At 42.5% G+C, this 17,053-nt stretch overlaps 1 protein-coding gene across 1 annotated transcript in view; it reads left to right on the forward strand.

Moving 5' to 3' along the window:
• The first annotated feature begins 11,006 nt into the window (after positions 1-11,006).
• Positions 11,007-17,053, forward strand: part of OPRM1 (opioid receptor mu 1) — a 44,797-nt gene continuing 38,750 nt past the window's right edge. Inside the window, exon 1 of the mRNA XM_075924482.2 lies at positions 11,007-11,731. Within this exon, the coding sequence (XP_075780597.1) occupies positions 11,427-11,731 (305 nt within the window). The 5' untranslated portion in view covers positions 11,007-11,426. The remainder of the gene's footprint in view (positions 11,732-17,053) is intronic.

A 17,053-nucleotide genomic window follows, 5' to 3' on the forward strand; every position in this document is an offset into this window, starting at 1 on the left:
AAAGAAGAAGATAAATTCATGGAGGTTAGGTCCATCAGCATTCTGTTCTCACACAGTGTAACTGCATTATTTTCAGTTCTATTATTCTTTACTTACTCCCAGCATAACTTGAGCAGAATTAGGCATTTCTGACTCAATCACATTACGTTTAGTCATGACAAAATGTGTTCTTCCATATTAAATATGGTATATAAAGGTGATGGCAACCAAGTTCTGATTAATTACTGTTAGCCCAAGTCTGCCACAAATAGTACTTTAGCAGAATCAAGTTTGTACTGGAGTACCACAAATGCTGTTAATCTCTCATTTCAATGACCACTCAAAGGCACTAAATTCAGACAAAAATAATTATAAAAAAATATTAATGTGAGTAGGACACCAGCCATGCTTTTTATCACTGCATCTCCTCTCCCCATATTCCCCATGCTCACTCTCTTACCTATCAGGCATAAATCCAAGCATTTCATGACTCTCAACTCTCTAAAGCACAGACAAATATTGTAAGCATTCCATAATGAGCCAGGGAAAGAGGAGGGAGACAAGGAGAAGCCACTTTGGTGATACCAGGGTTTTCTTCAAATTTGAGAGGATAATTCGTAAACATAATTAAAAATGTTATCATTGATATGCAATGAGCAGTCCTGTGGCACCTTAAAGTACATCTACAAAGCAGAGCTAATGTCTAAATAAGATACACAACTTCAGCTACATCAATTACATAGCTTAAGTCAAAATAGCTCGGCTTTAGGCACTGACTACACCGCAGGAAGTCAAAGGAAAAACACTCTTCTTTTGACTTCCCTTACTCCTCGTCAGGCCCAGCCAAAGAGTGTGCAGGGCCCAAGGCAGCATGCTGAGCCGCACGGCCATGCAGCTCCCGGCTGGGTGGGTGGGGCTGAGAGCTGGGCAGCGCGTGGCCCTGAATGCCTCACTCGCCTTGCCCAAAGGCCGGGCCTGCTCCTCATGAAATGCAGGCTACCAAGAGTCAGAGTAAGAAGTCCTCTAACTCAACATTATTTCAAAATAAAGGCTTGTAGTGTAGACACGCAGGCTGTGTCTAGACTGGCAAGTTTTTCCGGAAAATCATCTGCTCTTCCAGAAAAACTTGCCAGCTGTCTACACTGGCCGCTTGAATTTCCGGAAAAGCACTGACGAGCTCATGTAAAATCATCAATGCTTTTCCGGAAATACTATGCTGCTCCTGTTTGGGCAAAAGTCTTTTTCCGAAAGACTTTTGCGCAAAAGGGCCAGTGTAGACAGCATAGTACTGTTTTCCACAAAAAAGCCCCGATCGTGAAAAAGGCAATTGGGGCTTTTTTGCGGAAAACCGCGTCTAGATTGGCCACGGACGGTTTTCCGCAAAAAGTGCTTTTGCGGAAAAGCATCCTGCCAATCTAGACGCGCTTTTCCGAAAATGCTTTTAACGGAAAACTTTTCGGTTAAAAGCATTTTCGGAAATTCATGCCAGTGTAGACGTAGCCGCAATGTATTATTTCAGAATAACATAAGTTATTCCAAAATAACGCTGCTGTATAGATGTACCCTTAGAGACTAACAAATATTTTTTAGATCATGAGTAAAATCCACTTCATCAGATGATTCCAACTCATTTGATGAAGTTGGTTTTACCATGAAAAGTCATGGCCTAATATATTTGCTAGTCTCTAAGATGCTATAGGACTCCTCATTGTTTTTAAAAGTTACAGACTAATACAGCTAATCCTCAGAGATCATTTATATGGTAAATATAAGAGGTTAAATGACTTGCATTGTGTTCAGGGTGAATTGCTACCATCTGCTTATAACACAAAGGATTCTTGTCTGCCTACCATGGGCAACTCACACAAAAATTACTGGCTGCTAGCAATAAAATCCCCCATAACCCCTGCTCTTTCCCTCTTCAGGCTAGCATTTTGCACTAGCCTGTTCTTAGCTCAGGGTCGGGGGTCTCACTGGACCACCTTGATTTTCATGCACCCCTGCTCCTGGGTTGCCAGGCTGGCAGCTATCCTGCCCTACATGGCCACTTTCCTGTGCCTAGTGCGGAGGTCGTGGATGAGGTCCACAATGTCTGCACTAGACCAGGCGGGCGCCCGCCTCTTGCAGACCTGGGCAGGCTCCCGGGAGCCGCCAGCCTGGTCCCGGGAAGAGGTGGAGGGCTGGGTGGCAGCGGGTGGCTGGCTTGAGCCGTGCCAGGTGCAGGGTCTGCTGGCTGGGTGCTGGCAGGCTTGCACCTGGCACGGGCACCGTAGCCAGACCATGCCCCTTTAAGGGCTCCGGGGCCGGGAGGGGGGCAGACGAGTTTCCCTTGTGGTGCCCAGAGTGGCCACCAGGGAAAGCTGGGGAGGGCTAGCCTCCCACTAGTTTGAATTAAGTGGCTACACAGCCCTTAATTCGAACTACTTAATTTGAACGAGGCGTTAGTCCTCGTGGAATGAGGTTTACCTAGTTCGAATTAAGCACTCCACTAGTTCGAATTAAGTTCGAACTAGCGGTTTGCCTGTGTAGCGCCTATCAAAGTTAATTCGAACTAACAGCTGTTAGTTCGAATTAACTTTGTAGTGTAGACATACCCAGACTGAACAGCACTTGCCCAGTCAAGAGAGCTGGGATTCACTTTTCATAAGATTCTCATGTTGGCAGAGTGTCACCTCTATAACAGATGCCATCTTGCACCCTTATTTTTCCTATTATACAGTTCCTGACCTTTTGTCTTCTTTCATATCCAGGGCATCTGGTTAACTTTGGTCCCAGCTGGTTCCTCTGTTCACCATCTTTTTCCTGGGTTCATCTGTACTTTGGAAAGGTACAAGCCTCCAACTTGTCAAGATTATCAACATTTGGCTTGGCTGGGTCAAATGATGTCAGTTGTTCTGACTTTGTTGGGTTAGCTCTTAGAATCACATTGTTCTAGGTGACCAGTTTAACATCTAGCTGCTCTGGAACACAATAGTCTGCATATTACATAACTCTTAAAACACTTGCTATGCATACATCCTGCAATACCATGTCAACCAGCAAGTTCCTAGCCACTGGCAGGGGCCATACATGCCTCTTTTTGATGAATACTGTGATGATAGTGATCCCAGAAAAAACATAGGCCATGTCTAGGCAAGTTCCTTGATATAGACTGTATATCCTCCATCTGTGACAAACATAAGGCATGTGGTTCACAGTTAGCATGAAGAGAATAATGCACTTTAGTGCCCTAAGAACCAGAATCGATGCACCCACTGGCACGCTAATGAACACCACACTTTTTTATTTTCCATTGATGTTCCTTACTACATAGTGAAAAGAGAGATAGTGCCTCATGTTCCTAAATTGTATATATTGTGCTAAGGCTCACATGCTTTTACTGTTCAGTCCAATAGCTCACATTAATGAGTTTAGACCAGGCTATTCCTGGCTATAGTATGGTATAACTAAAGTGAGACATCCCTTGCACAAGGGCCAGGAAAAGGAGCACTGGAAAGACCACTTCTTCTATAGTTCCTGAGGAGTCTCAGTCACCCAAAAGTGAATATTTAAGGAGCAGGGCTATAATCTTACACACACAAATATAAACCTTTCTTCAGCTAGTTGGACATAGAGAGGGGAACACAATTCCAAAGAAGAATTCACACCAAAGAAAGAAACAGGAGAGCTGTGTGCTTGTCCTTGGTGCAAGGTAAGGCACAGAAACACATATCAATGAGCTTGAATAGAGGTTACTATGCAACCCTGCTTGTTCTATAAAAATACTGCAGGAGTAAGTAGAAAAGGACAAGATCTGAAGGGAAAGTAATGGGTTTTTCCATAGACATAAAGCTAAAGAAAAAGTGGGTTAATGGTATAGATTAGACCAAGATCAGGAGAGGAGTGAGCTGAGTTATCCCCCACTTAATTGCCATGTCATCTACAAAAGCTTAACTCTTCAGAATGGAGGGAATGAGAAATAAATCACAACTTGTTTGTTTTTTTCATAGAAGACCTTAGCAAATGGTAAATATACATTTTGGCAAGATTCATTTGTTTCTCTGACTGCTGGTTTCTTGCACACACTGACTACATAGGGTTTGTCTACGCTGCAACACTATTTTAGGATACTGGAGTCTCCCGAAATAATTATCCCATGCCTTTACAGCAAGCCCGTTATTTCAGGCTCACTATTCTGTATAAACCTTATTCTACAAGGAGTAAAGGACTTTCGGAATAGTGCTTTATTTTAAAATGTTGCACGTGTAGACAGTGAAAAATTATGAAATAAGCTATTTCAAAATAGAATCTAAATAAGATATGCAATTTGCATAGCTCAAATTGTGTATCTTATTTCAAGCTACGGTGCAGTGTAGATGCACCCATAGTAATTTCACAATAGTTCAAAGTCCCCTTTTGTGTGAGGACTAGGAATTGAGAGTTGTTATCCTCTCTGCTCCATAGATTCATATATTCCAAGCCCAGAAGAGACACTGTGATCATCCAGGCTGATTTCCTGCATAATACAGGCCAGAGAAGTTCTCCAAAATAGTTCTCAGAACATATTTTGTAGAAAAACATCCAGTCTTGATTTTAACATTGCCAGCAATGTGGAATACACCATGATCATTGTTACAGTGCTCCAATGGTTAATTACTCTCACTGTTAAAAATTTACATCTTATTTCCAGTCTGAATTTGTCTAGCTTCAATTAACCTTATTATAAATTTTCTGCAAGATTAAAGAGCCCATTATTAAATATGTGTTCCACATGTAGACTACAATAAAGTATCATTAACCTGCTTTTTGTTATGCTAAAGAAACTGAACTCTTTCATGTTTTCTAATCATTTAATCATTCCTGTGAATCTTCTCTGAACTCTCTCCAATTTATCCACATCCTTCTTGAATTGAAGGCAACAGAACTGGGCACAGTATTCTAGCAGCAACTGCACCAGTGCCAAACAGAGGTAAAATAATAATTTTACTCCTACTCAAAATTTCTGTTTATGCACCCCAGGAACACATTAGCTTTTTTGGCCACAGCATCACAGTGAGAGTTCATGTTCAGCTGATAAATTACTCTGAAAAAGATTTGAGGATTGTAGATACTCTCCAGGATAGAGTGCTCTATCCTATAAGTATGGACTATGTCCTTTGTTCCTAGATGTATACATTTATGCTAGCAGTATAAAAATTCATATTATTAGTCGGTGCCCAATGTACTACGTGATCCATAGTATTCTCAATCAGTGACCTGTCCTCTTCATTATTTGCCACTCCCCCAATTTTTATGCCATCTCCTAACTTTGTCAGTGATGATTTCATGTTTTCTTCCCTATCACTGACAACATTTTAAATAACAATAGCGCCCAATTTCAAAATAAGCTCTTTCGACCTAAACTCGGAATAAGCTACACAATTTGCATAGCGCAAATTGTGTAGCTTATTCTGACAGAAAGGTGCTATCTAAACACACCCTAGGTCTTTGACTGCCAGAAGCTGGGACTGGACTACAGCGAAAGGATCAGTCAGTAATTGTCCTGTTCTGTTTGTTCCTTCTGAGCCATCTGTTACTGACTGTTGGATGATAGGATTCTGTGCTAGAAGGACCATAGGTCTGAACCAGTATGCCATTCTTTGTTTCTATGCATATGGAAGAAGGCTGAGATAAGAGGATAAGAAGAGGCATATTGGATTCTTTTACCAAGACAACAGTCTACTGATCCATAACTGAGCTTCCTGAGAGTGTAATTTAGCTCTGCCTTGTAGACAGAAGAGTTTGTTAACTGCATTGCTTTCTAAATCCCCATTTCAGACATTTCATTGATTGAATTCTGACTGCAGCTGGATAAATAATGAAAATGTGTTCATAAAATACTCCTTGACGAAATCCTGCCAACCTTCTCTATGAATATTAACAAACTCAGTTTGTGACCCAGTGCCCTGGACTCAGTCCTGACACAGGTAAGATAATGCAAAGCAATAACAGCAACAGGACTTAAATTGTGCTTCGTTCTCTGACAGAAAAAAAAAAACCAAAGTATCTTCTAAGAGCTTTCTAAATCTGCATCCCTTCTATGCTGTGTGCATTAAATGGAGGTCAATAATATTGAAGACTTCTTATAAGTAATAATTGGTGTTTATTAAATCTTGCAGCTTTGCACTGGATTGAGAGTAGTGAGAGTTATAATGACAAAAGCTACTGACAGCATTTGCTTCAGCAAAGGAAACATGGAGCACTGATTGCCTTTCTGCAGCACAGCCCTTTCCAGAATTTACTACTAGTCTCCCAGCAAGGAACTTGAGATGCTTCCTGGGCATAGCCAGGGTTGTTGTGAGGCATCTTGCTACCACCTGTCCTTAGCACAAGCAAGCCATGTTCTCACCTGCTGTGTGTCAGGACTCCGGCATCATTAGCATCTGACAATACTAGCATTATCCTCCAAGCTACCACAGTCCTTGCTCTCTCTTCACTGGTTAACAGGCACATTTCAACCCTTGAGCACTTAGCAACTGCCAATATGGCTCTTCTCTAATCTACAAACCAGGTGTGCCTGCCTTCCCAGTGTCCAAGAAATCAACACAGCCCTCTTACAATCCCTGGTGCAACTCAGGCTCCTTGTTCTACATAGGAGAAGCCTGCCTGCCTGCCTGCCTTCACAGATAGTCAATTGTTTGGCCTTCCTCCTCTTAAATCCAATACCCACCAGGATGGGGGCTAAGTGAGGGCGGTGCTGCTTTTTAATTCCTTCCTATCTGGTGCAGGATTTGTCTACCCTGTCAGAGATGAGTTATTTAAAGTTCCTATCACCAGACACTTAACATATTCCTTTAAAATATCTTTTAATTAGAAATGCACCATACTTGTTCTGAGTCCAGGTAAACATTCTGGAGAGAAAGTCTGAAAAAAATCTGTTGGGCCATTTCTGTATCATAGAAAAATACAGATTGTCCTGCATTCACTCTGCATGCTGACCATTCAGAATGGCTTTTTTCCCCCTAAACTGAAAATTTTGCTTGTGTGTAATCATCCCTGCAATTTGAAGGAAATTGATCTAGGTACACAGAGGTTATAAACTGTAACTCTCCAGGCACACACTATCCTTAACTGTTAAAGGCATGTCAGAGCACAATCTTCCAGATAAATGCACACATCTGAGTGATATTGCTACACATTTATTTCTAGGCATTGATATTTCCTTCAATGATTAATCATTTCATCAATTCATACAAAATGTTTAAATATATGCCATGAATATTTGGGACTTGGCCATAACATAAACACTCTTTGAATCAAATGCTCCTTTTTTCCAGAAATTATGCTCTGACCTGGGCCAGATGAGCAGAGACCAAACGCTGCAGGAGAGACATTGTGGACGTTGACACCATCCTACATGGCTTATACCTTGATATAACTCAAGGACTCTTTTAAGGGTCATCGTCTCACATTCCTGTAAGAAATACCTTAGGAGCTGAAGTGATTTGACTGCAGATGGTGGGTTTCCATTCCTGGATTACTAAGCAAATATAGGCACCTGTCTGCAACCTGAATTTAAGCACCCAAGAGGCATGTAGCTTATTAGCCCACACTCTGGTGGACATTTCCCAGTGGCTAGTTTATGTGTCTTCCACACCTAAGCATTCTGGCTTTTGTGGATTGCATTCTTAGGCACCTCTCTCTCCCCATTCATCATATAAATAGATTAGGTGCTAATTGTGTATTGCAGTATTGTTCCAGGATTCTCTAGGTGCTATAACTCTCAACTTTGCAATGCCTGCCATTGTACATACTAAAAATATATTGCGATTTCATTGTCCACTGCCTTTGATTTTCTAATTTCCACCTGTGCAAGTGGGTATAAAGTGCATCCAGAACAGAATACTAGATGTAACTTACAATATGCAAACAGATTCACACACACCAGGTGAAATGCCAATCCATGTAAATAGTAGGGTCACCTACTATCCCTGTTTTAAGTGGAAATATCACAAGTACCCCCAAAATTTGAGGGATTGAAAGTGACATTCTCCATAGGTTGTCAGGGATGTGCAAGCTAAAAGCCACATTTCTACCTCCTAGGTGTGCCTGTTATCTCTTCTCATCTGACTCAGCAGAACTTTGAATATCCAGGCCTCAATTATCCTATATCTCCTGTTAACAAAAAGAGGGTCACATGCATTAATCATATTAAGGATACACTTGATACACAAAAACCTTCATTATTCAGATTTATTCAGTGTCTCCTATGCCACTTGAGTAATAAAGTTTGCACTGTATTTATAAAATGCTGTGTTTAACCAGTTTTCTTTTTCTTTAACTTACCTCTGAAATGTTGCTTAATGAAGCTTGATCTTAGTGGAACTAACCCCCTGAGGCTTCTTGCCAGGCCTCAGTGAAGTCACGGTTTTCACCTGTCAAAAGGTCAATTTCATTTACCATTTATTTTTTCTCATGTAATAAATATTATGTACTAGCCCATTTAATCTAGTCATCAATAGTTCATTTTAAAGATTAAACAGTCTTCCTAATGACCAGTCTAATGAGTCATTGAGCTTTATTAAAATAAGACCAAAATAGGCAACAAGTGGTTGTGATAATTAAGGGACAAGAAGGGATGAAAACAGACTCTGCTAGCAGCATTAGTTTCTGCCCTACATCTTCTTATTAAACCTAGAAGAGGGCTAGGCACAAGCACATCACAAGGATTAATGATCACCTGGCTCTACTCCTGAGTTAAGCTGTTAGAGAACTTTGATGGAGGTTGGGGGGTTAATAAGGAGGGGCTGCTCCACTGTGTGCATGCTCCAAAATCCATTTCATTGAGAGTTGTAGGCTACATCTACACTGGCAGCTTCTTGTGCAAAAACTCTTTTGTGGAAGAGTTCTTGCACAAAAAGTCTTCCACAAGAGCGCGTCTACACTGGCATGTGCTTTTGTGCAAGAGATGTGCTTTTGCACAAGAGCATCCATGGCAATGTAGATGCTGTTTTGTGCAAGAAAGCTCTGATGGCCATTTTAATCATAGAGGCTTCTTGCACAAGAAATTCATGTTGCCTGTCTACACTGGCCTCTTCTGGAAGAGCTCTTGCACAAGAGGGCTTCTTCCTGAAAGGGAGCATCAGAGTTCTCGCAGAAGAAGCCCTGATTTTCTACAGTACAACGTCAGTTTATTTGCACAAGAATGCCAGCATAGACAGGCAGCATGTTTTTGCGCAAGAGCAGCCGTTTTCACACAAGAACGCTCCAGTGTAGACACAGCCATAAAGTTTCAAGACTTTCTTACCTACTCATTCTGCATGCCAGAAAGTCCATCTCCTCATGAAAGGAGAATGAAGCATCAACTTTGAAAGAATGTATCTGAGTTGCTGCTATATTTCCCCCCTCTCCTCTAGATTTTCACACTGGAGAAGGACGTTCCTATGTTAAACACCATTTAAAACTTTTATTCCAACTGATTATGCCCCATCCAGACAGGCCTTAGGAATTTTGAAAAAAATCACCTGGTTGTAGAAAAGTGCATACAGATCATTACCAGCTTGCACACACAGCAGGTTCTTTGACCTTTCTCCTCCACTTCCCTTACTACTCCAATATCCCCGATGATATGTCACTTTAGAAAAAAGGGAGAATATTCCCCATTACCCAGATTTATATACCTGAAATAATTATTTTCCAACTGTAAAGTCCTAAGGATTCTCTTCCCCTCCTCCTCGCATTGCTAATGAACTGAGGTACTTCATTTGCTGCTCCCTTGCTAATGATAACTCCTTTAACCTCCACCATGAATGCAAATATAGCACTTGTTCTTCCCTAGTATGGGATGGGATGAAAGTAACTCCTAACTCCCAAAATGGATGCTATTCAGCCATCTTGCCTTTCCTGAGTGTACAGTGACTAGACTTTGGAGCCTTACACACTCCTATGCAACTCTGACACAGGTGTGACCAGATATATCAATATTAGGGTCTTTGTCTATATAGCACTCTATTACCCCACATACAGTCCTCCATCATGATTTTTCACACCTGCTATCTGGTCACCCTCCACATCCTCACTCTTCCCTACTCTGCAGTCAGAAGGTGTATTGACCCTGAGCAGTGAATGAGCTAGACCAGCAATGTAATGCAGCATATGTAGTAGTTACACTGCCAGCTATGTTTCTTGGTTCCTGTTCAGTGGGAGTTAACTTTTTTTTTCTCTCACTTGCAGTGGAGCTTCTTTGATTTCAAAGATGTGACAGCAAAAGAATGTAGTCCAAGAAATGCTGAGCAGGCAGGCTGTTTCTGGAAATGCACATGATTGTCCCTGTGCAGCTTTGGAATGAGTGTTCCATGTAAAAGTGCCAACCCATCCAAACAAGCAATGTGAAAATAAAATACATGTCCCCAGCCTTCAAATGTGAAACTTATTAGTCTGTTCCTTTGAATGTTAGCAAATCGTGTAAAATCTCCACTCTTGATCAAATAGCTGTTATCAGCTCAAGCAGCAGTTTCTCTGGTCACAATCGTTAGGTTTCGTGAAAAGCAAATTACTTCCAACACACACGTCTGTTTGCCTATCATTTCACAACCTGTTGCCATATGGGCAACCACATTTTATTCTTACATACACTGAAGATATCTAAAGAGGACAACCCCCCTATAAAGCACCCCGACTTCTTGTATTAATCAGTTACATGTTGAACATATTATACTCTCCGGCTGTTTAATCTCCAGCTTCTGGTCACATTCTCGCTAGTGGTGCTGGCGCTTTCTTGTGCTCCAGGATCTAAGTGAACCAGGTGCCAGCTCCCGGGGAAGGGGAAATTTGAAATTATTGTATGTGCCCTTGCTGCCAGGGGCTGGGGCTGCAAGACTGCAGTGCAGTTGGGAACGCTAGTGGGGTGGCTTGTCCTGGGAGCTGCCCTTGTGTGCTTCCCCGCCCTCAGAGAGGGAGAAGGAGTGGGCAGAAACAAAGCAGGTAGAAAGGCTTTGGAAGGCGAGACTGGAGTTCAGCTGCTCTCTCCCCAGTTCCTCTGCCCCAGGGGCTGTACGAGGGTGGGCAGGCAAGGGGCAAGAGGAGTGGAGAGCCAGCGCCGCGCGCGGCTTGGACACAGCAGCGGAGTCACATGTCCTCCTTGTACAAGTCCGGTGCCCAAGAACAAAACACCAAGAGAGTCCCTCCTCCCCGCTTTCCCGCTGCCGCCCGCTCCGCCTCTCCGCGCTTGTCCACCCAGCGCACGCGGGTGCCGCCCCGCCAGCGGCGGCAGCAGCGCACGTGAGGAGGTTGCGCGCATCTGGCGGGCGGGCGAGCGAAGCCTTTTCAGTGTCTTTCGCGCTACATCCCGCTCAGCCGCCTGCTCCCCGGCGCCCCCCGGCCCGGCCCGGGCAGGGCAGCTGCCCGCAGAAGCCCAGCACGTGTCAGGCTCCGCTCGCCTCGCTGCCTCCCGCTCTCGCCGCCGCTCACCTGCTCCCGCGGCCAGCACCATGGACAGCGCCTTCCCCGCCAACTCCAGCGCCTGCGGCCCCTTCGCGCCGCCCGCCGCCAGCTGCCCTCCGCTGCCGCCGGGCGCCTGGACCAACCTGTCCGGCCGCCCGGAGGAGCCAGGCTGGAACCAGTCCGACCCCTGCAGCGGCAGCAACAGCAGCCAGGAGGGAGGCAGCGGCAGCCTGTGCCCGGGCGGCGGGGTCAGCCCCTCCACGATCACGGCCATCACCATCATGGCTCTCTACTCCGTCGTGTGCGTGGTGGGGCTCTTCGGGAACTTCTTGGTCATGTATGTCATCATCAGGTAAGGGGGGAAGGAGGCTGCCCCGGGGCTAGGGAGAGCGGGGGGCACGCACTGAGGCCTGGGGGGGTGGCGAAGGGGACGGAGACCAGGGTGGCTATAAAGTACTAAACACTTCGTTCTGAGTCACTTTCCTCCGCTTGACACCGAGGTGGGGAGAGACTGGACGTGGTGTCCTTGCCCTCGACTGGCTCGGCTGCAAGTACGGTCCTGCCCGGAGATACTTTCCACTGGGAGATGTGCCTCTCCCCCCTTGCTGTTCTCCTGGACACCTAGATAGGGGCTGAGAGTCGTGCAGCTTTCCTCTTCAGGCTTCATGAACTTGGGGGTGGGGCAGGTCTTTTAGAGAGACCTCTGTTTCTCTCGTTCTCTGCCTTGTGGCTAATCGTAGAAGCTAGGGAATTGTGTTGCTGAAATACCCTATGCAAGGCAGGGCGCCGCTGCAAGACGAAGTGCTGGGGGAAAGTTGTGCTCTAGGTCTGGCGGAGAGAGCACATCTCTCCCAAATATCAGACCAGAAGAAGGCAACTGAAGGCTTCTGTCTGATGGAGGCAATTTCAGCAAGGCGCAGAAGTGAGCTACCTAACTGAATAATAATAATTTAGAAATAAATTACTGCCATATCTTCCAGAGGCAAAAGTGACGTGTATTTGTTTAAGGAGCAACTTGTTACCTTCATGGCAGTGATTTTTATAATTTAGTAAACACGACCTGAGTGTTCAGAACAAGTGCCCTAAAATATGTATATTCGCAGAACATTTCTTACTGCTTTCACACGAAATCCTAGCACACTAGGTAAGAAGACAAAGGGTTAGCAGGAGGTTTTTTTTTAACACCCCACACAAATGAGAATATTATAAAACCTAATATTTTTTCACTCATCCCCACCCCTTTCTTCCTGGGGCTCTGTAGTTTCCTCTTTGACATGCCAACTGACCTCTACTAAGAAAAGGATGGGGCTCATTAAAATTAATTACTGCTTTTCTGGTGGTGTTGCTATATTTTGCAGCTTTCTAACAAATAATCTCACTTCCAGATAAATATATTTACTAGTGGGTTTTTAAAAAATAAGTTGTGGTTGTTTCATAAGGGAGTCTTCTACTCCACTTGCAAATCAGATTTCTTAGTACAAGGCAAAGAAGAGAGGAATGAAATTTGCTCCTTACATTTGTCTAACATTTGCTTGAAATCAGATTACAATCACTTTCCCTGAGAAAACAGCACCATCTATTGAAAGTACTGATCACAACAGATAGACTTGCTGTAGGAAATGGGGGTTCAATTAGAATACATGTTCTAGTGAGAAGCATCTTTCTTGCATTACTTTGTATGTAATTTTTAAAGATTTCATGATGCGATAAGAGGAGAGAGAAATAATTTTACACATTAGAGCAAAGTTATAAACCATTCATGTTTAAGTAAATAAAAACAATAGGATGCCTTACCAAAGGCAAAATAAGACTAGCAGTTATTTTCTAAAATTGTTATGTTTTTCTACTAATTTAATTTTGTTGTTTTAAAATAAATTTGTATTTTCCAGGGAATAGAAGAAGGGAACTTTTTAATGTTTGATTAAACCTGGGACTCATGAGGCAGATTGGTGTAGCAGGGCACGATTAGCAGGAAAAGCATGGAAACTAGATGCTTGTGATGAGATCCTAATGGTAACTGAAAGGACAGACAAGAGACAGTCCCAAAGCATCTGTTTGCACTGCAGTCACAACCACAGAAACTTCACAAAGGACATACGAAAACACAAGGTTTGAGGTATTGATGAGAACAGAAATCTCTCTCACCCACAGTATTTATTTAAGGGCACTAGTAGCATGCTAGTGAATTTATGGCACACCTATTAAATATAAGCCAATTTGATAGGGTTAATGGAAATAAAGATTGAATAAGTGGTTCAGACTGGAGTAGTCCTAACCCAGGCCAGGGAGTTGTTTTTTCAAATTACCTTTCAGGTACTGGATTTTAAATTTAAATAGCTGGAAAGATTCTGTACCATTTCATGGGGTTACCAAATCAAGATATGGCATTTTCTGGCAACATTCCAGCTATTTAAATACTTCTAAATGTCATTATCACCACACTTACTCTATGCATACATTGAATGTATTAAGCTGGGGAAAATCAGATGTATAATATAACACAGTAAATATGAATGTAAGCAAATAAGCATTGTTTGGGGGGGGGGGGGGTTAGTTATGCCAGCTAGAACCTGTCCAATAGCCAATAACTGATCATTACATTTTAATTATTTTGTAGTTATTATTATTTGTACTACAGCAGCATCAGCAGGCCTCATTGTCCTAACCATGCTACATAGTCATTGTAAGGGATGACTAACGTCCCAACGATAAGAAAAATAGACAAGTGGAGAAAGGAAATATTATTACTTTCATTTTACAGATGGGGATATGAGACACAAAGAGGTTAACAGTGGGATTCATAAAGGTACTTAGGCACCTAAGTCCCAGTTTTAGGCCCCTCTGAGATCCACAAAATTCCTGCTTGGCTGCCACTTAATTTTATATGCACTCAGCACCTATGGTTTTTCAGTCAAGGTCCCTATGTGTCTATGCTCCTGCTTGTGCACATGTACACTGCAGCCACCTGCTAGGCATCTGGGCACTTATCTCCTATCTGAGACCCACAGTCATTCACTAACCAGGGGAAGATAGTGTGACTGCCTAAATTTGTGGGGATGAGATTTCATGCAGTGGGTATGTTCAAAGGCTGCCTACCAGATTGGATTCCTCAGATGCATTTACACAAAATTGCCACGGATGAAGACAAAGCAACCTCCTTCATGGCATTTATCCCAATGGTTAAGGTACACACATAGGTTCAAGTGCCCCCTCTGCCTACTAAATTAAGCAGATTTGAACAGGGATGTGCCACCTTGCAGCAGAGTGATTTAACTACTAAACAGTAGAGTCATTCAAGCCATCTCTGACTCAATATTTCATTATTTAATTAAAACAGAACAACTTTAAATGGAGAGATTGAGGGAGACCCATGTCAGAATGTTATATTATTTCAATCGGAGTTAGGCACCTAAATGCCTATAGGGAACTGGACTTGGGTATCTTGCATGATCAGGCCCAACAAGAACAGTAATGACACAATGTTCAGAGGTGTTGAGCTTCACTAACACCCAAATAAATGTCTCCTTTGGAAATGTAGTTGAAAACATATGGGCTGCGTCTAGACTGGCAAGTTGCCAGCTGTCTACATTGGCCACTTTAATTTGCACAAGAACACTGGCCATCTAATGTAAGATTGTCAGTGTTCTTGCGCAAATACTATGATGCTCCCACTCAGGGATAAGCCCTCTTGCACAAATGTATTTGCGCAAGAGGGCCAGTGTAGACAGGAGAGGACTGTTTTGCGCAAAAAAGCCCCGATGGTGAAAATGGCAATCGGGGCTTTCTGGAGCAAAACCGCATCTAGATTGGCACGGATGCTTTTCTGCAAAAAGTGCTTTTGCGCAAAAGCATTCATGCCAATCTAGATGCTCTTTTCCACAAATGCTTTTAATAGAAAAACTTTTTCATTAAAAGTATTTACAGAAAATCATGCCAGTCTAGATGCAGCCATGGAGTTGCCCCATAGTTAAGGTGAAAACTCTGTTAGAAGTACTCAAACATCTACCTTCTAACTCCTCCAAAAAGAAAAGTTCTTTTGGCACACACATCTCAACTCTGAGTGCATAATCTTTCCATATCTTATCCTTGATAATGCTGAGAAAAAGTTTTAAAATTATGGGTTTGGGGGCCTCAAGTTTGCAAGTTCTTATATGATGTTCAGGCCTAGTGCTAATCCACTGTTCAGCTCAAGTCACTTCTGCAGCTTCTCCCTTATTCTCTGGAGTGATGGGACAAGTGAAAGACATCAGTTTAAATGTGAATCTCAATTTGCAGATTAGAGGCTTTGCTTATCTATTTGTTCTTTTCCTTCACGAAATTTTTGCCACTAAAGAGAAGTACTTGGCAACTATGCAGTGGCATTCTCACTGATGCAAGGTCAGGTTTCCCTGATTTGCTCATAACTTTTTACAGAATGGTGTATATGTACATTCGGGATATCTGCATCCTGTCAGATCAAGCTGTGTGTAGCTATTTCTAAGTTGTTTCTATCAGTGATGATCAAGCATCTCCTCTCCTCTATTTCTAGAGCTTAAGTTTTATAACCCTCCATTGATTTATTGACTATTATGGTTCTTTATCATTTATTTTCTTCATGTAGTCCATATAAATATTAATTCAAAAAATAATAGAGTTCTGTAATGTTTTTCAAGTAACATTAATTATAATTTTCTTCTTAATTTAACATTTTACTAGGCAAACATTAAAAGCTATCAGATTTAGAAAACTTATGCCTAAATAAATCTGTAAGTCTTTAAGGTGCCACAGAACTCCTCATTGTTTTTTGCAAATATACACTAAAATGGCTCTGAGACTAAGCAAACATTGTTAGGCCACAACAAATGTGACTTTCAGCCATTAAGTAGCACATAGTCATGATATGCTATTAGTAACAGAGTGAATTCAGTTACCCAAATCTGTGGATGCCATCCTGCTCCCATTTAAGTCAGTGGGAAATTTTTCATGAATAGGCATGAAAGGAGGCCCGGATCCTCAAAGCTGTTTAGACACTTAATGCTCAGTGGTCTTAATGGGAGGTAGCTGACTAAATACCTTTGAGGATCTGAGACTAAGACTTGAGCATATCCAGTATTAGGCAGATTGGCTTACATTTGTATTATACCATACTTGATATAACAGTGAAGCCCAGAAAACAGAATATTCACCTGAGGGCCCAATCCTGCAAGGTGCTGAGCTCCTTGTGAGAGGAGTTTAGTGCCTTCAAAACCCAGTAAATTAAATGGGAACTGAAGGCACTACACACATCTCAGGACTGGAACCTTAACTACATTTCTGGTAAGTTAAGAAGATTGACATACTCTTGTTGACATGTTCTTTACAACAAGAAATGCCTTTGCCAAGTATCAAGACAGCAAGTGATTTGCCTCATACACCAAACCTGAAATTATAATATAAGAACAGTCATATTAGTTCAGACCAGATGGATCAGGTCCATCTTGTCCAGTATCCTGTCTTCTGACAGTGGCCAATATCAGGTGTTTCAGAGGGAATGAACAGAACAGGACAATGAAAGATCTGTCCTTTGTCATTCAATCCCAGCTTCTGGCCATTAAATATTAGCACACCTATCTTTGACAAATGGTAGAAAGCAAAATTCCTCCCTTCAGATTTTTCAGGATGTGTTTTTACTAAGGATTTAAAGGTAATATAAGTA

This window comes from Pelodiscus sinensis, chromosome 3 (assembly GCF_052426305.1).
Source record: "Pelodiscus sinensis isolate ZL-2025 chromosome 3, ASM5242630v1, whole genome shotgun sequence".
Classification (NCBI taxonomy): Eukaryota; Metazoa; Chordata; order Testudines; family Trionychidae; genus Pelodiscus; species Pelodiscus sinensis.